The sequence below is a fragment of the Manis pentadactyla genome, chromosome 4, assembly GCF_030020395.1.
Source record: "Manis pentadactyla isolate mManPen7 chromosome 4, mManPen7.hap1, whole genome shotgun sequence".
NCBI lineage: Eukaryota > Metazoa > Chordata > Mammalia > Pholidota > Manidae > Manis > Manis pentadactyla.
This window is the reverse complement of record NC_080022.1, coordinates 21665020-21688045: the sequence shown is the minus strand read 5'-3', so window position 1 is coordinate 21688045 and position 23026 is coordinate 21665020. Positions and strand designations below refer to the sequence as shown.

Genomic DNA, 23026 nt, shown 5'->3' with positions numbered 1-23026 from the left:
AGATATTAGCTGGCATAAATAAATTAAAAATATACAGTAAGAAAACAACAAATACAAAGTTGATTCTTTGAAAAAATTACATTAATAGATGCATAGTAAGACTGTTCAAGGAAAAAAAAGAGCACAATTTACCAACACCAGGAATAAAAAAGGGGACATTGCTGTAGATCTTATAAGTATTAAAGGAAAATTATAGGCCTATCTCTCTTACGAAAACAGTTGCAAAAATCCTAAAATAATATAATAAGAAAAACATAGTTATGATCACTTGAGTTTATGCCAAGAATGTAAAAGTTGATTTAACAATTCAATCAATGTAATCCACCACATAACATAATAAAGGAGAAAAATCATATATCAATCAATGAAATAAAAAGCATTTGATAAAAATCACCACTCATTCCTGATAAAAACTTTTAGGAAACTAGAAATAAAGGAAAACTCCCTTAGTAGCTACACAAAACCTAGCGCAAACATTATTCTTAATGATGAAATATTGATGCTTTCTCCCTGTAATTAGGAGTGAGATGGGAATATATACTGAACTCCTACAAGTTAATAAGACAGACAACCCAGTAAAAATAGGAACAAAAGATATAAACAGGTGCTCCAGAAAGGATGATATGCATTTATGGTCTATAAACTATGAAAAGGCACTCAATTTCATTAGTCATCAAGATTTGAGTGAAGATTTGAAAAACTAAAAAAACGAAGTGCTTTTCACTCAAGTAGAAAAAATTAAAGAGAGGGACAACAGCCGTAAAAGGAAATTCTAATGCACTTAAAATATCACATAGAGAATCTGGAACATAAAATTCTGCTCACATTCAACTAAATAGGAAAAATAATTATCTTGTTTCCAACATTTATTTATTAATCACTTAAAATGTAGCAAGTATTGTGGCAATGATCAAGACCAGTTAAGATTACTCATCTTCAAAAAGTTCTCAAAGTGTAAAGACAGGGAGAAAGCAACAAGGAAAAAAGGGATTGACGTAGGTACCACATAATGTACAGGATCCTGTCCTAAGTTTGTAATAACTGTTAACTTTGAATAACTGGATTTTTTAGGCTTCAGGCTTTGCTTCTATGATGTTAGATGGCTGGAATAAATGATTTCAAAAAATTTTTTAAGTCCCAAGACTCTGTAATATTAATGGTAAAGCTACCAAAGCTCTGTCTTCCTTTAGAATCATCTTACATGCTTTAGTTTTGGAATCTCAAGTGTTATTACAGCATTTTGATGACAAATTTTTGGAAATTTACCCCCTAGGAACATAGTGTATAACTTGATAAGAACTAGTCAATATTAATCAATAGAGACATCAAGATTTTTTAGTCTTGAATTGAACTGTGAGGTTTTTACAGCTAGAAAAATACAGTTAAGATGTGATTTCTGTAAGTAATATACACATCTGTAAAAGTAAAGTTTTCTGATTTGTTCAAGGTACCAAAGCTCATTCACAGTTGAATCTTTGGTTCTTTTTGCCATTAGATAAAAAAGGATACATTAGGCATAGTATCTATATTATGATGAAATTCTGTTTAGTAGAAAAATACATGTGATATGGTATCAGACAAATGGGTTTTTGTCTTAGCTTTGCAACCTGCAATCTAAGATCTAGAACAAGTCCCTTAAACTTTCCAACCTCAGTGTCCTCACTGAAAAGTGGGGATAAAAATAATTAAAATAGTTCCCCAAACCTAAGGTGAAACTTGAAGTACGGAGATTTACTGGACAAGGAAGGATGGTGTTATACAATGCCTGATGGTGTTACACAAATGTGGCAGACATGAAGATTGAGTGATCATACCTTAAACTTATCATGTCCAAAACAGAAGTCTTGATTTTCCATGTCCCCAACTCTGCTCCTCTCTGACTTCCCCATCATACTAAATGATCAAGCTTAGGAATAAAGCTTGATTTTCTTTTCTTTACCATATCCAGCACTTAATTTTCCAGCAGTTCTGTCAATCCTACCTCCAAAATATATCCCTGACCACTTTGCACTCTCTTCATTGCCAATACTCAAGTCCTAGCTGTCATCATCTCTCACCCAGATTCTGCAGCAGTCTTTACCATGCTTTTGCTTTATTCCTCCTTTAGTGGGATATTCATTCACCAGGCAAGTGATCTTTTAAAAATGGAAATCAGATATCACTCCCTCTAATAACTTCCACTGCAATTAAAACCTAAACTCTTCACCGTGATCTGCAAGGCCCTACACAATCTGGCCCCTGCCTACTTCTTTGACCTCACTTATTTTTCAGTCCTCTCCCCTTTATTCACTCGGATTTAGACCTGTGCTGTCCAGTATGAGAGCTATTGGTCACATGTAGCTATTTAAATTTAATTAAAATTCAGTTCCTCACTTACATAGCCATATTTCAAGTTCATAATGGCCACATGAGGCTACTGGCTATCAAACTAGACTTTACAAAATAGAAATTCCACCAGCATGGAAAGTTCTATGGGACAGCACTGATCTAGACATATGCCAACCTCATTTCTACCTCCAAGTCTTTGTACTTGATACTCACTCTTTGATAATAATCTTCCCCAGATTTTGGGATGGCTGCTGCTCCCAATTCAGATCTCAGTTCAAATGAAGTTCCTGAGAGGAACCTCTAAATTGATATTAGACCACTCAATCTGAAACAACTTCCAATCTCCCCCATCCCCAGACATTCTCTATCCATTACTCTTCATTTTTTCCATAGCACTTATCACTATCTAAAATTCTTTGTTTCCACCCATAGAATGTAAGTCCCATGAGGGCAGAGATCATGAATAGATATATATAGTTGTACCTCTAGTGACTAGAACAATACCTGACACATAGGAAATATAAAAGTATAAATAAATAAGTAAGTAAGTAAGTAAGTAAATAAATAAATAATAAATAAATAAATAAATAAAGTAATAAAGTAATAAAGTAATAAAAGTAAGTACCTGAATTTTGCAGTTAAACCAACCTGTACTCCAATCAACTTACCTGCTAGCATATCTGAAGGAAAGTTATTTAACTTCTGAGCCTAATTCCTAGTGTTGCCCATCATGATTAAATAAAACAAAGCCTGCAATCTGCCTTGTACTGTTACTATTAAAACATCCCCTTCAGACTCAGGACAGTAAAGAAGCATGCCTTGCAGTAGGGAAGCACAGAAGTTCTGCTGCTTGGGTAATCTCTTTTCCCAGGGTGGATGACTCACTCCTGATTCCCCTAAACTGAGTTACCTGAGTTTCTGATATATGCTCTGAAAACGCAACAAACCGAAATATGGCAGCATAGTTCTGGATGATGCAAAACCAAATAATAATGCTGTGGCCAGAATATTGACAATATCTTAATGACAGCTAATAGTTTTGGGTCTTTTATTAAGTACTAGCCCCACAGATACATCATCTCATTTATTCCTCATGAAAACTCTTTGAGGTAGTAATCAGTATACCCATTTTATGAATGAGAAAATTAAGGCACAGGGAGATTAATTAGCTTGCCAAGAAGTTAGATCATAAATGCAGGGACTGAAATTGGAACCAGGTCTGTTTGATTCCTGAACCCAAGCCTTTAACTTCTGAAACATGTGGCTTGCTTTTATAGAAGATAGCACAGAGCTATGCACTAGTGAGTCCTTAATAAATGTAACCAACAATACTTTACTGCCTTCTGAGCTTTTACTTATTAGCCACCTTTTTTTTCCTTAGTGGCATGAAGAACTGAATATGGCTTATTACTTCCATTTCTCAAGAATGCTCTCAAATCCTTGAGACTAAACTTAGAAAAATTCAGAAAGATCTGTTGGTATATACAATCATGAGACTTATTTTTTTCCTCCCTATTATAAGCAGAATTTGGAGACTCCAATAACATTATTGCTTTTTCTGTTTATAACTGCCACATGACAAATGATCTAAACTTTTTAAATGATTGCTTTAGTGAGGCAGACCCTTTTCCTTTTCTGCTTGAAAAAAATATTTAAATACCTTCAAGAGGGCATTAGTTCAATATACCACATTAGGTTTTCACTCCGAGGTAGAGACTCTGAATTCTAATTCTCATTCTACTGGTGTTCAATCCAACATCACCTAGAACTGGAACCTTGATGCAGTTACTACTCTCTCTGAGCCTCAGTTCTCCTTTCTGTAACATGATTCCACTGATTAGACAATTAGTAAGATCCATTTCATTTTACCACAGAGATTCTTTACTTTGGCTCTCACAGATTCACAGATAACTACACTTCCTTTATCTCTCCCTAATGAAATCATTAATATTCAATACAAACCTCCATCAAGGCTCCGGGATGCCCGTTTGCTCGCTGTACGCTCAAAGTGTGGGGCAGGCCTGTCAATCAGAGCACTAGCTTGCCTGGTCTGAGCCTGAGTCCGGCCACTGTATCGAAATTTGGATCCCAGTGCAAGAAATTTGCTTTTAGGAATGGTGTCTGTAGATGTCAGTCTGGAGGGAAAAAAACCGTAATAATCATGCATTATATATATTATCTCACTCTAATGAGACCATGAGACGAAAGCCAAAAATCTTTTCACAGTTCTCATAGTTTCCTTATAGTTATTAAGATGGATTTCCAATCAAGCAACCATTGTTTTAGTTCTAAGTCATTTCTCAAAGCAACATGCATAATTTATTTGTAGCCTATGTTACTATCATCTCATGTCTTTATAGGTAAAGGGTTTTATGGTTTTTGAAATGCTTCTATAGCACTGTAATATTTTCACTACATCCCTGTAACATTTTTACCATTTTTTAGATACAAAAATTGAACTTCAAAAAAATAAGTTACTTGCTTAAGGTCACATAGGTGTTAAGAGGTTGAGCAGTAGCAGGGTCCCAGACCAAAATTCTTTTTCCACTTTACTAGAATATAAAAAAATTTTGTCAAGTGCACTCCAAACTCAATTGATGCCTGTTAACCTACTTAGTAGGTTATCTGGTGTATCTTCAACTTAGTTAGGAACTCCAAATTCTTTCTATGCCAAATTCATTTATGCACTCTCTCTTTTGCCATGGCATGCATGCATTCATTCATTCATTCATTCATTTATTTTATTTTGGTATCATTAATGTAGAATTACATGAGCAATATTATGGTTACTAGACTCCCCCCATTATCAAGTCCCCACCACATACCCCATTACAGTCACTGTCCATCAGCATAGTAAGATGCTGTAGAATCACTACTTGTCTGCTCTGTGTTGTACTGCCTTTCCCGTGCCCCACCCTACATTATGTGTGCTAATCGTAATGCCCCTTTTTCCCCCTTAGCCCTTCCTTCCCACCCATCCTCCCCAGTCCCTTTCGCTTTGGTAACTGTTAGTCCATTCTTGGGTTCTGTGAAATCTGCTGCTGTTTTGTTCCTTCAGTTTTTTCTTTGTTCTTATACTCCACAGATGAGTGAAATCATTTGATACTTGTCTTTCTCTGTTGCCATGGCATTTAATACACCATACTGAAACAATCTATGTGCTGGTCTCCACTACAAGGCTGTGAGCTCTCTAAGGGTAAAGGATAAAGACTATGACTTATTCATTGTTGTGTTTTCACTCTGGCATAATGCCTGACATGAATTTGGCATTCATTAAGTGTCTACTGAATAAATACATAAACTGCTACATCAAATAGTATCAAAAAGAGTATTTTTTTCCCTTTGGGATAGTTTAATTGAGCAAATATTATTTTCTTTCATGTAATGAAGCATTACATATTAACATATCCTCTTATTTTGATAAAATGGATTTAAGTATGCTAAGTAATACAATGGCTGCAGCTTGAAATCTACACCATAGATATTAAACATTTAAAATAACTTTTTGTCACACTTCCTTACCCTTTTTTAAAACTGTTTTCTTGGTTTGATTTTAAAGATGATGGAAACATAAATACCTTAGTGCCAATAATTAAGATTCTTTAATCAGATATAAAGTGTACCCTCATGTTTATTTTGAAGTGAGAGTTGAAATGTTATTTTCCCTGACTTTTCTCCCTGTCCACTCTGCTACAGTGCCAAATATGATATGAAAATACAAATAGAAGGAAAAGATACCATGATAATCTCTTTTGAGAGCCATTTATAGTCATGTTTATTTATGAATGACATGAGGTCTGGGATTTGCCTCAATATAATCTGGGAGCAGCGGGAAGGAGTGTATAAAGGGACGTAGATAAAACAAGACTGGTGATAGTTATTCAAGCTGGGCGATAGGTACAAGGGTAGTTCATTATACTATTTACTTTACTGTTGTTTGGTATGCAGTTTTCCACAACAAAGCCATTTTCTTAAAAAGGCAAGCTGATAATAACTAGCTCCTTTCTGTGCAAGTAATAACTTCTCCAAAGTCTGTCTTCTCCGCTAGACTGTCCATTCCCTCAGGACAGAGACTAGAACTGCCTGAGGTATATTCCCAATGCCTAGTTCAGAGCCTACACAAAGAGTAAGCACACAGAAAATGGTTGGTAAATGAATACAAGGGGTTAACGATGTGGTTTCTTGAAAAAACAGAGGAAACAAAACTTTCTTCTGTCTTTTGATTATCTGATACAATTAGCTTTCAAAGAATGGTTCTTTGTTCTCTTTCTGGGGTTGCTAAGAGCCTAGATTCGTCATCAGCTTCCTATCTTTAAAATTTTAATATGAAAGTCCCATAGAAATAGTTAAGCACTGCTTAGAGAAATTCCATGTGGAGGTATTTCAGAGTTTCTTCCCCTGCTAGGACTGATTTTTAGTTTCAGTAAGGGCAATCACAGAGCCCCTAGTAAACAGGCTCCTTTCCTCACTTCTCTCCTCCTTCTACCATATGCAGAAAAGCGCTCTTGGAATGCTGGGGTATGTTTTTCAACCCAAAGGCGAACTAGATTCACTGTGTCTTGCCTAAGATGACCTCACCTGAGCTAATAAAAGAATGCCAGCCATACAAAGGAGGGAATTTCAATAGCAGGCTTAAAATAGAAACGTGCATAAATAAATCATCCTTGAAAAATACTTAAGTGAGAATAATACCTGAAAAATGTGTGATGCTCTACACAGACTTTCCACAATTTCTTAGCTGCTCGGTAACTGGGAAGTTTGAATCCAATGGTACTTTCATACTGTTCTTGCTATAAAAACATAAATATGAAGCATGAAGTATTTCTTGTCAGAAACCCCCCCACATACACATACATACACACTTAAGTCACCTTCTGATCGTCCAGACACTGCTCTTTTTTTTTTTTTTTAAATAATTATTTTTTATTGAAGGGTAGTTGATGCACAGTATTACATTACATTAGTTTCAAGTGTACAACACAGACACTGCTCTTCTTTAGTCACTGTCTGCATCTGGGATACTACACTACTCAATGATCAGGGAATAGCACAGGAGATGATTTCTCCAGTCAATCCATGTTATTCTGCAATTGTATTTTAGTAACAGGAGCTAAAGATTTTGGCTCAAACCAGATTATTGAGTTATGAAATATCTTTTCTTTTTTCTTTTGACTGATAACTCATTTATCTAGATACCTCTTTGACTGAAGCAAACCATATCCTGCCAAGAGTACTAGAAATACTGTCCTGTTAGTCTTCTGCCTCTGTTTCTGCATTAAACATACCTTGTAAGATAGAAAGGAAACTGACAATTATTTCTGGTGCCTATTTATGCCAATAACCCTATGATTAAATAGTGTCACCTCTATTTTTACACATGAAGAAACTAAGGCCAGCAAAGTTAGTCACTCAGTCTCACAGCTGTTAAGAATGCCACAGTTTCTACTATACCATGCTACTTCTAAATCATCTACTGGAACCATAATACTACACTTCTCAAAACCCTACTGTTGTTCCTAATTATTTTCTTAAATAAGAATTCTGCATTTTCAATATATATTATATAGTTGGCATTCAAAGAAACCAAGAACTTCTCATTATAGTTATTAATATTTGCATATACATATATTAATTTTCAGCCTTCCCACATTAAAATATGAGATTGTTGAGGAATGGACTCTTTCACACACTGTTAATTTCCCAGCCCTTGGAATAGAATAGCATCTGGCACAAAAAAGTCTTCAATAAATATTTGTTGACTGAATGACTCTTGATTGTTCTGTGCTAGGCACCAGTAAATAATTATGGTACTAAATAAATGCTTCACTGATAATCCTTATCCAAGATTTTTGAAGGCTGCACATCCACGATTTCCATGCTGAAATAAGGAGCCATTGTCACCAGCAGATGGTGATATATACACAAAAAAGCCACATTATATTAGTGTGCGGCTTTCCTGTTTGGAGCTTTCATAGTTGTCATTTCATTTGATCTTCAAATCAACTGTGACAGAGGAGGTATTATCCCACCTGACTGATAAGGAAGCTGAGCCTTTGATTTATCCAGGGTCTTCTGCTTAGTAAGTAGCAGAGTGGGAGCTAGAACTCATTGTTTTCTTTTATTCCTACTTAAACAATTCTCCACTAAAGCATCATGACAGCCCTTTAACATAGAAGTTAAATTTTTTTTTTTTTTTGAGAGGACATCTCTCATATTTATTGATCAGACAGTTGTTAACAACAATAAAATTCTGTATAGGGGACTCAATGCACAATCATTAATCAACCCCAAGCCTAATTCTCAACGGTCTCCAATCTCATAGAAGTTAAATTTGGCCAATATTAGTAAATCCTAAAACTTGACTGCCAACTAATAATGGAGTTATCTGGTACAAAGTTTTATTAAAATCTAGAACTTAACCTAGAACATTTTCAGTAATCACTAAAAACTATTCACACAAATAAATTTCAATTATGTGAGGTAAAGAACTGGTGGTACAAGTGATTTAATGAGTGATTTAACCCTGCGTTTAAAAAATCTCATGCTACTTAATTTAAAAATATTTTTCCACCAAGACTTTACCTGGAGTAAACAAGGACAAGTTTATCAATCCAAGTTTCACTTTGGGCCATGATTTACATACTTAAATAAAGAGAAATGTTCAGAAGATCAGCAGTAAGGAAGAGAAGAGGCATCACGGGAAAGATTAATTTAGAAAACAGAATTATCAGCTCCTGAATAGTTAGTAATAGAGAGACTTCTTAGGTGACATAACAAGGAAAATGGAAATGAAGAAATTTTTTAGACGTGGTTTATGTTTGATTCAGGAGGAAAAAAACTTGAATTCTGTACCTCTCCAGGCCGAATCTTGATAAAAAAGCTGCTGCGTTTGTAAGAAATCTTCAGCACTTTGGGCCAAGGAAAGCGGTTAATTCTCAGCTTATCTTTGTAAACCAGAAGGCCACTAGAGCAGACACCTAGGATGATATCTACTCCCTCCAAGTCCTGCGTAAGAAAAGTGTTAGCATTTCAGTCTTGAGCAAAGTGCTCATCACATTGTTGACTATCATTAGATAACCTGAAACTATCAATAACAAAAAACACTTAGAAAGCATACAAGGAAAGTTTAATCTAACAATCATAACCCAGGGGACCATTCAGTCTATGTAAAAATGTTGCTATACCACAATTTTCAAAAATCAAAGTTATTATCAATCATGAATGTCTTAAAAATATTCAAATCAGACTCAGTAGTTTTATTTCTGTAATGTATTCCAGTGAAACAATTCAAATCACAGAAGAAGCTTAATACATGAAAATATTCAAAGTGTAATAAAAGTGAAAACAGAATATGACCTAAGTATCCAGGCAGTAGGATTAAATTATTATTCTACATCCACATAGTAGCCATTAAAATAGTTATACAGTGAGATAAGTGAGGAAAAACTATGTTGAAATGTTAAGGAAAACACAGCAGGATAAAACTGCTTATATAATATTATCCCAACATGAAAAATATAAACAGAAAGAAAGATGAGTATACCAAAATGTTAATAATAGCATTCCTGAGGTGGTATGTCTGAATAATTTTTCATTTTAGTTTTCTATACTTTCCAATTATAATAAACATTACCCTTTTAAAAAAATTTAAGTATCACAAAACTACACATATATGTAAAAAATTCAAACAGTACAGAAGTGTAACAGGAACCATTAATAATTTGGTAATTTCCAAGACTATTATCCTGTTTTCTAGGCACATATAAATATGCCTGGATTATATGTATATATCACCTTATAATCAGGAAAACACTGAGAAAAAAACACAATTCAATCCCTGAGGATGGAAACTATCTTACTCACTTCTACATCACCCTAAATACTGTATGGTATTGACAAACATGCTCAATAAATGTTTACATTGAGTTTATTACCTGCACACATTATTATTCATAATTTATTCTGACAAATGAGTAAATTCTTTGCTTCTAATTTACAGCAATCTGATTCATGTAGGTTTATAAATTAAGTAATTTTAAGATATATTAGTAACCACATACATTAGAGTTAAATCTTCAACCATTAATATAAATTATTTCATTAATTAACTCTGAAGGAACATCTGCTTTTCTCTTGTCCAAGAAATGTGGACATACACATCTTAGTCAGTTGCTAAAAAGAGCAACATAGCCACCACTACCATCCCTCAAAGCCACCATAGAAATGTCTGTCATTGGGCTTGTACCTCATCTACCTTGACAATACTCCTCCCATAAATCTGGGTCTCTGCAGCCTCCAAAAAGAGACACTAATTTATGTTTAACATGCCTGTCAGTATACGAAAATTCTAGGGTAAGCATTCATGTTCTCGTTTTGGCCTTCCAGTTCTAAAATACTCAAACCTATCACAATCATATCAGCAAATAATTATTATGATGATAACTACATGTCTGATACACATATATTTAAGTCAGCAGATTACATGACTTCCGGGAGGACAGGGCTTAGGGCACATACACAATTATAATTCTTGTTTTTTTATGATGAAGTGGTCATGCCTCCAAAAATCATTGTAAGTATAGGAGTTGACTCTACTCCTACATAAATGCAGCATGAGAGAATTTCAGATTCTTATAATTAGTGATGTTAAGTATATTAAATTATAAATATCCTGAAGTCAAGAAGGAACAGTAAGATAAAATAAAGCCATGTTTACATGCCTCATTATTAAAATAATTTTTAAATTAAATATATTCATCATCTATGTCTATAATCAAGGTAAATAAATTTCACTTGACTTAATCTCTATAGATGACTATTTAAATAATCAAAACCCAGAGTTAAATGCTTCTTGACTATTCCAAGGAGTACAGAGAAACATATTAGTGTCTACATGTGTGATGTACAAGCACAGTTGAGAAGCAGAAATTACATACAGCTCCAATTTGATGACTATGTTACTGAGAATTCTCAGAGGATTCCCTTTTAATTTCTTAAAGTCTGTGGGTACATATATATCTCTCTCTTAATTATGTATTTTGGAGAAACAATTTGCTTTACAACATTTGGGAAAGGAGTAAACTGTCTGACTTCTTCATCCATTCCTGATAATCACTGATTCAACACAAGCCACCAGCAGAAACTGAGAAGCAATACCTAACAATTTCACTTCTGGAAATACACCTGATCTGATCTTCCTATCGTCTACTTCAGAGATTCATAGAAGTACCCAGCCCAAACAATCTGAAGTAACATATTAAGAAAAACCACTAACACGCAATGAAATTTTTTTTAGAACTCATGGAATTAAAATAAGGAAGAGACTTGAGATACTAGATATTTAGGTTGGGAAAAGCCTGAAATCATTTTAATCCAATCACCTACCAGATGTTTGAGTGTCCTTTTCTAAATTCCTACCAAGTGATTATTCTGCCTATCCTAGAATACCTACAGGAATAGAGAGCTCACTTTCCTTCTGAGGTAGCCCATCCCATCTTGGAATAGCTTTGACAGACAATTTGTCAAACTGAGTTCGACAGTATCTCCATATAATTTCCATTTTACTGGCTCTGCTTTTACACCTTGGAGCCATAGTAAACTCTCTACACACTAATCCTTTAAATACATGCAGATATTATGTCTTCCCTAAACTTTCTCTTCCATGAGTTAAGTATGCCTTATTCCTTTGCTTGTTTCTCACTGGACAGTTTTGAGTCCCCTCACCATGCATCCTAGTTAAGTTGCTCTGAATGAATCTCAGATCATCCCCTCAAGCCCCTTCCCTCACAATCTCCACAACCTCCCCAGCCATTTCAGCAGCTGAAGATGAGAAAAGTTGAGAGACTTCCCCTAAGAAGTATTCATTCTGTTAGGTTGCATTATGCAGAAAAGGATTAAAGCTCAAGTTGCTGATTCCCTAACCCAGCGGTTCTCAAGTAACCATTATGGTTCATCCCATGTATATCAGAATAACCTGGAGAGTCTGTTAAGAGATTGTTGGGCTCCATCTACCCAGTGTTTCTGACTCAGTAAGTCTGGAATGGGGCCTGAAATGTGCATTTCTAACGAATTCCTAGACGATGCTAAATATGGCTGGTTCAAGGGCTACACTTTTAGTGCCACTACCTTCTGGTTCTCAGATTCAAGCATGAATGAGAATCATATGGGATGCTCATTAAATTTGGAGATCTAGCCTCTCCTAGAGTAATTCAGTAAACCTGGGAGTTCAGAAATCTGCATATTTAATAAATGCCTCATATGATTCTAATGTAGGTGGTGCTGGCTTGCTGCACTCTGTATTTCAAAAATATCTGCATTTTAGGTAAATATTTCTTTTGCTTTAGGTACTATATTTTTTTATCCTTACAGTGGCTTGGATGTAAGGCTTCATTCTGATGGCAAATTGCAAAAGGGCAGTTTAATTTATATGTTTGACAGAGTCAACTGATACACTTAAAATTCTAATAAGAACTACTATCTCTTTTGAATGTTTTATAATACTCCAGATAAAGATTGGTAAGAAGTATTATACAGCACAGGTCCAGTGTGTGCATATTAATAAAGGCCAAAATTATCATTACCTTTGCTTTATGAAGGTCAACACCATACATAGACAACTTTTTGGCATTCTCAAGAAATTCCAGGTCAGCCTGAGCTGGAGTCATGGACCTTTGATAGAATAAAAATAAATCTCATTCAGTGTCATAGCATCAACATTCACAATAATAACAGTTGTATGTTAATTTTATCTTATCTGAACACATAAACATATACATACATACCAATATGTATGTAGACATATTTCATGCTCCTGAAAGTAGAATATTGTGGAAAAGAACTATTATCACTACCTGTGTCTAAACAATTGAAATATGCCTTAGTAAAGGAGATCTTGGAGAAACAAAAAACTATCAGACAAAAAAATTAGGGAAGACAAACCTATTAAAGAATTTCCTTAAAGCTGCTTCATCCACCATCAGTTCTGCCCCTCCCTCTCCCCAGCCTTTTTCTCCAACACACAAACCCTCCCACTAATTTTTCTTGCCAAGGAGGTGACCAAATTAAATCCTCTGAGGGCACAGTACAATTTACAATATCCTCTGAGCCGCATTTTTCTTTCCATACCCCTGAATTGAGTCATTATGGAAATTAAACAGGAAGGCAGCTGAAGTTATTTAACTGGGTACTCTTAATGGGGGCAGGCTTGATGAAAAGAAAAATCTCTGGTAACAGATGGTGTCCTGCCTACTGATTAAACAAAATTAATTGGTTAATAGAGGCATGTAGATAATAGGGCTGCTTTCTATTATTAAGATGTCTTCATTACGAGGAACATAATGAATTACATTTGTTTGAAAACACTCAGGCTCACTGTCTAAACACTCTGTAGGTCTTTCCTTCTCTTTTATAACCTTCCTCTTCAGAAAAGTGCTCAGGAGCTGTTAATGTTGAGCTATGAAGAAAAAGATATCACCCCTAGTGTAGCTCAGACCAATCCAATATAACTTCATAGTAACAATAATGCAATCCCATCTCCAAAGAAAAACCATTTACATGCCTGTTTCCCATAAGACTGCCTAAAGCTATACAAAGCAGCAGGAGCCTATTCATTTTCACAGGAGAAAGTCTCTTCCAAACCCATCTGTCTTTACCCTCGTTAAAAAGAACAAAAAGTTCCTTGAAACAACCACCAAAAAAAAAAAAACTCAGGAGAGGCTATAGACTTGTTAATGACACAGCCTCCTTGAATAAACTTTTCACAGGGGCTAAATTATTACACCTGAATTTCTATTAATGGATCTGAAACTGAACAGACACACAAAAAATGGGAAAATTAATGCACATGTAAATCTGTACATTCAAGTGATTAAAAACATCTCAGTAAAGTTTTGTAGGTTTTTTTCATATAGGTTACATGTTTTTCTAGTTACAGTTACTCCCAGTCATTGTATGTTTTCTGTTCTTACTATTACCCATGTCTTGAATTTTAGGATTTTGAAGCTGAATGCAGCTTGAAGATTAAAGAGTTCAAAAGTCCTTGAGGGATCACAAGGTCATGGGCAAACTATGACACTTAGTTTAAGGCAGTAGCTTTAGTCAGGACTCAGGAGCTGGAATCCTGGCTCCTACACTTAGAGTGGTGATCCAGTGTCTCCCTCGATCTCCTAACTATAACAAATCACAATACCTTCTTCCAGAGACTAGGACAGGCAATTGCTTTTTGTCTTTGCTGAATGAATGAATGAATGTGATTAGTAGATCAAATAAAGTAATGGTTGTCAAAGTGTTTTGTAAAATATCAGTGTTTATTGTCATTGCGACCTTAGTTTTCTGATAAAATAAAATAAAGCTCAGTACAGAATATGATACCTAATATATAAAGAATGGAGGAGGAAAAAAGGAGGGGGAAAAAAACCTTTAGATTGTGTAATAGCATACTGAGTTAAGTTAGACTCTTAGATAGTAAGGAAGTTACCCTTGAACCTTAAAAAAAATAAAAATAAAATAAAGCTCATAAAATAAAAAGAAATAAATTTTGTTTACTTGAATTGGAAGACAGGTTTAAAAACATTAAACAATCATGAAGAAATCTTCCCTATATTCATTCCTCCAACTCTAAGGGACATTAATGGGGTCAATCACTTTGAACATGCATTTAAATTTCAAACTATACAGACAAATAGGCATGCTTTAAAACGGTCTGATATTTTGATCTGGGTGATAGTTACATGAGCATACACACGTCAAAATTTGAGCTGTACACTAGGATTTGTGCATTTTATTGCCTGTACCTCCGTGTAGAGAAAGTGAAGGTTCGTGTGGCCAGGATTCTCACCTGGCCCTGATTGACTTGCTCACTATACACGTCTGGGCAATACGTAGTTATTGACTCTATCTAAAGAGCTCCGCCCAGTGCTCTGGGCTGCATGGCTGCAGGAGGGCAGAGACTGGAGTGGCGTCAGTGCTGAGACTGAGACGGCTGAGGGGGTAGTGGGCCCCAGAGGCGGAGACCGGCTTGCTGCATGCAGACTCGCTCTGAGTGGACGGAATTCTAGTGATTGACCTGCCATCGTGGGATTAAAGTTGGGTATAAACCCTTTCACCCCAATAACATTCCATTGTCGTTTTATGGGTCTCACTGAATCCATAGTGAACTTGTTCGGGGCTGAAACCCATTGGCAAGACACTCCGTAAAAAATATATAATGAAATTAAATAAATAAAATTACATTAAGGGTAGGTAGCAGTAAAAGAGATCTTTAATGTTAAAATTATGACTTGTTAGTTGAAAATACTATTTATATTTGAGGTTTGGCTGATTCTTGTACTTTAAATTTTTTATATAATTAAAAGTATTCTCAAACACCCTTAAACTTAAAAGTTACCTGCAATAAAAACAATTTTTTCCTGCACCATTTGAGAGTAAATTGCTAACCTGATGACCCATCACTCCCAGGTACTTTGGTGTTTAATTTCTACAAACAAGGGCAGTCTCCTACATAACCTCAACACAACCATCAAAACCAGGAAATTAATATTAATACATTACTTCTACCTAATCCTCAGGCTCCATTCAAGATGTTTCAAAAAATATTCTGTATAGCGGAAAGAGACAGTTTAGCATCGTGATTTCATTTAGTTCATGTCTCTTTAGTCTTCTTCAGTCTGGAACAGTTGTTTAATCTTTGACTTTTTTAAGATTATAGGCCAGTTATTCTACAGTATGCCCTTGCTGATATTGGTCCATAAGCTGATTCTGATTATGCATCTTTGACAGGAATATATCGCAAAAGTGGCTCTGTGTTCTCACTGCATCCTATCAGGTGATGTAGAATCTCAATTTGTCCCTTCACTTCGTGTGCCTTCATGCTTATTTTGATCATAGACATCTGCCAGGCTTTCCTTTGAAAAATTCCTCTTTATCTCTTTGTAATTAGTAAGTATTGGGGAGGAATGTATTTTGAAACCTTTTGAACATCCTATTCTCTATCAAACTTGCAATTAATTCATTTATTTATATCAGCATGGACTCATGGATTCTCATTTTATTCAGTGTAATACAATCATTTTCCTTATTTATTTTAGTGAGAAGTGGGAGCCTCTCCAAGCTGTGTGCCTACTTACATCTGTATCTATCTATCGGAAACCATGAGTTCGCACTGAAACCTCCAGTTTCAATGGGATACTGCAAGGTTCATATTAGTTTCTCCCTCTCCAGAATTTGTATCTACCCTTTAATGTCAGTGAAAAACGTGGCTCCCATTTTCCTTCATATATTGACTAATTTGATCAACCCCTTGTATATAACCAGTCTCCATTGCTGCCATTGATCCCTTCCCAACCTGGAAGCCCCCCTCAACCTGCTCAGACTCAGAATCCCCTAAGCTGGCCTGCTCCCCACAATGGATGGCCTCCTTACCTCACTCAGGTTCTGACTCCTGGTGTTAGGTCACCCCTTCCATGAATGTCTTCTTACCCTTGCACAGGCTTCAACAGCCTGGATCAGGTGCCACCCCAGGTGAATGCCCTCTACCTTATGCAGGCCTTACCCCCACATGGATGCTCTTCTTGCTTTGCTCTGCCTCTGATAACCACCACTACGTGCCCACACATGACTACCCTCTTCATCTTGTTAGAGCTCTGACTCCTCAGGCCAGGTTAGCAAGGCACCCATGAATACTCTCCCCACCCTGCTTAGACTCCAGTATCTCCAGCCAGACTATACCCCTCTGCATGGGTAACTATCTTGATCTTCCCCACCTAATGACTTTAGAACAAAATTGTTTCAGGAAGCTTTTTCTGATCATAAAAACCATACATACTGATTGTGTAAGAGCACAGGAAAAGAAAAAAAATCTCTATAATCCCACTATCCACAGACTATAACACATGTGTTTTACAAATATAATACCATAAATTAAACAACTTATAAATTTAAAGGTCATGGTTTTCTTTTTCTCTAAGTTTGCTAAGGCTCTTGAAAGTAACAGCAAACTAGCTGGTAAGAGATTAGATACCTCTAAGCCATTAAGACGCTGTCTTCAATTTATTTAATACCACCTAATAATTTACTACTTTAAAGTACTGCAGTTTACAAAGTACCTAACCAGGGTGCTCTGGTACTTGGTTAATTCTCACTCACTAAAAAGAGACATAATCAGGTTTCTCTGTATTTATTTTGTGCAAGTGGGGTCAGGATATAGGGCCATTCAGTGAATTCCAGTGTTATGTGACAGCTTTTTAATAACATCTGTTGCATCTCCTAAGGACAGTGATTTCAAATACTTAAGTGGGGAACTGACAAGTTTACATACCTGCCAGGTACCCATAAATAAAGGGCAATTAATTTTAAGGCTTAATTTGCTAGTGTAAATGTAAAGTGTTTAATTATAGCTTCAACATTTCTGTCTGAGCAAAGGACCACTAGGGGTTTCATGTATATAGGCTGTCTTCTATCTGAGGATCAGGATGGTATATGCTTATACTTATCAAAGCATAGTAAAATGCTTCTGCCTCAGCAGAAGTTTCTTTGGATCAGATAAATGCCAGTTGTTGGATATAATTAAAATTTTCATTTGGCTTTCTGTTTGTGAAGGTTGCCAATCTTTCCAAAAAGGATAAGGAAATTCCAAGATGACAGACCTCTGACTTTTCTAGTCATGGAGATCTTTCATTGCTCAATTTCTATCCAAATACCTAACAGAACATTCACTGGACCATATCCACCTGTTCCTTGAGATTGTTTCACCTATTTGGGTTTAAATTCTATTAAGTTCCAAAGAGTGGTTCTGTAAACATAAACTCACATTCATCACTTGTAAAATAGAGTTAAGAATTATAATCCTAAAAGATACTTGGACTCCCACTATATACTAATCTTTGTGCTAAGGGCTTTACATTTTGAACAATTCCAAAATTCACATTATCACCCTTATTTTTCAGATAAGAAAACTGCAGCTTAGCTTAACTAATTTAGCAAGAATCCCTAAATTAATAAGGAACAGAGTCTGAGTTAAAAGTAAAGACAGGCTGACTTCAGAAACCATGCGTCTAATTGCCTTATTGCCTAGCTCAGTGGTTCTCAAACTTCCTCAGTCAGGATCCCTTCACTCTCTTAACAATTACTGAGGAGTTCAAAGAGCTTTTCTTTATGTGGGTTATATCTATCAATATTTAGTATATTTTAAATTAAAACTAGGCAAAATTTAAAATATTACATTTTTAAAGAACAATACACTCATATTTTAACATAAATAACTTTTGTACAAAAAATAACAAAATACTCCCAAAATATACTACAAAAGTGACAATGTTTTACCTATTTACAACTTAAAATGTCTAGCTTAGAAGATGGCTAGATTCTCTTATCTGCTTCTTCATTCAATCTGTTGTAATATGTTGATTTGGTTGTAGTATATGAAGAAACATAATCTCACACAGTTGTAGTTGGAAAAGGAAGGATTGATAATTAGAGAGATTCTTCTTTGAAACTAGTCAAAACTCAACAATAGGAGCTTCTTAAAGGTTAGTTGCAATGTGAAATCTGGAACATATCAATGAACTTTTTGTAATGTTACATTAAAATCCATTGGTCTATCTTGCATTTTGAATGGGTCTTTTTTATCCATGCATGATTTTGTAGCATCATGCATTTCATATCTTCAAAATATTGCATCACCAAGTTATACAAGTATTCCCAATGTTGACACATTTCATTATACAACATCAAACAAAAAAAAAATCACATTAATTAAAATCATCATCAACCTTCTCAGAAAAGTCTTTTAAGTATGGAACCTGTCAAGATCATGGTAGCAAATACAAGTTTTGCAAAATTCTAATTTTCACTGGAAAGCTTGAATTTTGTCATTAGCATCAAATACTGTGTGTTATCTACTACCCCCATAAGCATTCATTTTCGAGGACATGTCTGCCAGATAACCAAATCTGAATGACTGTGGTCAGCCATTTTCTCAAGCAAAAATGGTATTCCATGAAAAAAGGCCAGTGCAGCTCCCAACTCAGAACACTTATGCAAGTGTTTTTCCTCAAGATAATGTTGTACTTTGGTATGTAGGGGAAATGCTTTATTGGATGTACTTCCCATTTATCACACACAAGATCAAACAGAAATGTCCTTGAGATTTAATTTATATTTTTGGAATCACAATTAGAAAATAAAATTATTAAAAAGCATATTTAAGGACAATCCAACATCCTTAAGTTACAATCATCAACAGGTTGCAAATTGTGTATTTAGTGGTCCTAGATGTCAGTGCATTGGGACATAAATGCCCAAAGTTGAAAAGCAAACTGGCAATTTGCTTTGGAAACAGTGTGACCCCACAAGAGTATGGTGATTCTTGTAAGACTACTGCCATGTAGGTTGTAGACTTTAAAACCATTTATGTGGTTCTCTTGACGGAGGTACCAGAACCTACAGGGGCAATAAGGTACGCAGAATTGGGGCACCTTGAGTTAAAGCTCTTGTATTTGAAGCACCTCAATCCATGCAATCCTATTGGAACCACTCCAGGGACAACACGTTGGTTCAATGGCTAGACAGAATGCTTGTTACCACCATGGAAAGCCTATTAAAACCTAAGATCTAATAAGGCAAAGATCTTTGGATTTCTCTCTTAGCAGTGTGACCCTCTAGAGCATGATGACCTAACTCACGTTAAGAGCTCAAGATACAAATTCAAGGCCAACATCAGACATTCACTAAAGGCAGAGTGCAAAATTTAGCTATAGCAAGTCATGCAAATAACAAATGGGATATATGGTTAAGAAGAAATGCAACTTATCCTGGCACTTTAATATTAGCTAACATTTATTTAATTTTTACTATGTTTAAGACATTTTATCAAGTTTTTCCATGCACCACCTTTCTAATGTTATCAATCACCGTATTTCCTCTTAGGTTATGATTTTTATCAGATATATAAGGAACCTGAGGTTCAGAGAAGTTAAATGAATTACCCAAGGTCATAAGGCCAGGGCCAAGCAGAGCCAAGATTTGAACCCAGCTCAGTCTGACTATAAGCCCTACTCTTGATCACTACATTCTAACACCTCCCAACATTACTAATTATTTCCAAGAAAAAGGTAGTAAATTCAATAAAGGCATTTAAAAGTACCTTCAGGGGTTTCATGGACCCTCTGAAGTCTATCCATGTACACAGATCCTGTTAAAAAGAAAAAAACAGGCCAAACATGGGCTCACTTTTAAGCCAAGTCATCAAACTGGGGCTTAATGCCCAGCCTAATTGCAGATTCTGCATCTCCCAGGAGTGGAACTTTAAACCAATCAGTCTAGAGTTTCCTGATCATTGGTGAGGTCTTCTGCATAAGACCCCTGCTCCTCCTAAGGGAGGGTGACCTTACTTGAAACAATCCCTACTCTCTTCTTTCGGTAATCACTTTTTGTTCCCCACTCCTATCTATAAAAACCTCCCATTTTGCACAACTCCTCTGAGCATTCCTCTACTTGCTATATGGGATGATGCACGATTCATGAAGAGCATAATAAAACCAATCAGATCTTCAAATTTACTTGATTGAATTTTGTTTTTGAACAAATCCAAGAATCCCTGAACTAAGGACCTCAAGGCACCTAATAAAGCACAATCAGTTTAAAATCTGAAAGAATAGAAGTCAGCCAATAATAGCTACCATTTATTGTCTATGTGCCAGACACTGTGCTTAGTGTTTTACAAATATTACCTCATTTAGTTTTCATCCCATTACTCTGATGAGAAAACTGAGGTTCAGAGGGCTTAAATGACTTGTCCAAAGTCAAAGAGTAGAGAGAACTAGGCTGACTCTTTCTGCAGCACCACATTCCCTCTAAGGCAAACAGTGAATCAATACCAGGTCAAGGGTTTAAACTTATTGCCAAAACAAACACAGAACAAACTCTGGAGACATATTTACCTGTATGACTTGTACAGCTCCATGACCTTCTCTTCAAGTTCCTTGGTCTGATTTGGGGCCAGTTTAAAATCACTAATAGAATCAGTGCCATGGAGTTCTGGGTCATAGTCTCCCAGCTCAGACTGGATGGTGTAGGAACCTAGTAATGCTAAGGTTGCAAAGGAACAGGGCAGACGTCCTGCAACTATGTCCTGCCGAAGCTGAAGACATAAATAATATCTATAGCCAAAAGAGAAAAGAAGTCACCATGTCAGCAACAACAAAAACAAAACATGAGGAGGAAAAAAACAAGAAAAGGGGAAAGAGGGAGAGAGAAAAAAAAAATTAAGTATATATGAGATAATTGTCCCATCTACATAGTGGGAATATGGCTGTTCATTGCACTATTATTTTTTTCTTTCCGTGTGTTTGAAATTTTTCCATAGATAAAGTAAAAACAAAAACAGAAACAAACTATGTTGGACTCATGCAGTTGAGAAAGAAAAGAAGAAAAACTGGGAAAAGTCTGAAGGAGGTAAAAAAACTAATACTTTGTTGAGTGTACTAACTACCATATATACATAAATTATCTCATCTAATCTTCACAAAACAAATTTGTGAGGTGGGTGTCATTGTCAGATTATAGGTGAGGAGGCAGCCTCAAAGGCTAAGCTTACTCAGTGTCAGGTAGTAATAAAGGCTGTTTGGCTCCAAAACTGTGCCCTTTATTTTCTATCACACTGCTTTGCCAATTGTGTTGTCACTGTACTTTATACACAAAGATGGTATTATTGACACATTTTCACTAGGATATAAATATTTTCCAGTGTGTTTTTCTTCTAAGATTGGTTAAGTGGCATGTGGCCTTCCACACACTATCACCTTGTAATATTGATTCCATCTGTGTGCTAAACTTCTGGGAATTCAGATTGTGGTAAAAATAGTTCAGTCAAACAAACCAAGTGCCCCTACCTATGTAGACACTCTGTCAATGTAATGTTCACACCTAGGACCCTGACCTCCTTAGCATTTTTCTAACTGAGTTGACTAGTTCAGACTGTTTTACCAAACAGGAAAGCTGGGAGGTATGATTAAATTGAAAACTACAAAAATTAACAACTAAAAATTAATTCGAATCATATCCTTGTTTTGACCACAAATATTTGCCTGCTGAATAACACTTACATCAGCAATTGCTTTTGCTATCTACAATTAGTCACTACATACATAAAATATCAGAGCAATGCCAGTGAAGACATAGGACCTCCTCCAAAATGTAGGTAATTAGCAAAGATCTTTAGGGATTTGTTTTGTTGTATACATAATAAATCTCAAAGAAAGATGAGTAAGTAGCAACTCTAAGAGACAAATATAGTCTGTGAAAAAGAAATTACCAAAACAAATTTTCAGGCAAAATATTACACCTCAACGTTAAGTTTATACTAAGAATAACTACGAAAAGGATAATTTTTTTTAAATGGTATAGACATTTCACAGCACTTAAAATTCATATCTTTTAAGAGTTTACTTAGGCTATTCTGTTATTTGTGAGAGAAGAAAACTGAGGTCCAGAGATTGTTATTTGTCTGAAATCAGATCATTTACAGCAAAATCAGAACTTGAAGGCAATTTCTCAGCAACCAACAGTTCAAGTTAACAAACATTTGCCAAGCACCTAGGATGTATAAGGCTCCATGCAAGATGCTATAGGCATAAATATGTACAGTAGTACTCTTTAAAATATACTGGTTTTTCATTTTCATTTTTTGTTAATATTTATATAG

At 35.5% G+C, this 23026-nt stretch overlaps 1 protein-coding gene across 31 annotated transcripts in view; it reads right to left on the bottom strand.

The window, feature by feature from the left end:
• The window catches only part of EPB41 (erythrocyte membrane protein band 4.1), a 224511-nt gene that overhangs the window by 67464 nt on the left and 134021 nt on the right, over positions 1–23026 (bottom strand). For all 31 annotated transcript variants that reach the window (XM_036915003.2, XM_057499900.1, XM_057499908.1 and 28 more), the window contains exons 7-11: positions 21264–21482; positions 12909–12996; positions 9181–9333; positions 7021–7118; positions 4291–4463 (exon numbers count right to left, since the gene is read on the bottom strand). In XM_036915003.2, coding sequence (XP_036770898.2) covers positions 4291–4463; positions 7021–7118; positions 9181–9333; positions 12909–12996; positions 21264–21482 — 731 coding nt within the window. The remainder of the gene's footprint in view (positions 1–4290; positions 4464–7020; positions 7119–9180; positions 9334–12908; positions 12997–21263; positions 21483–23026) is intronic.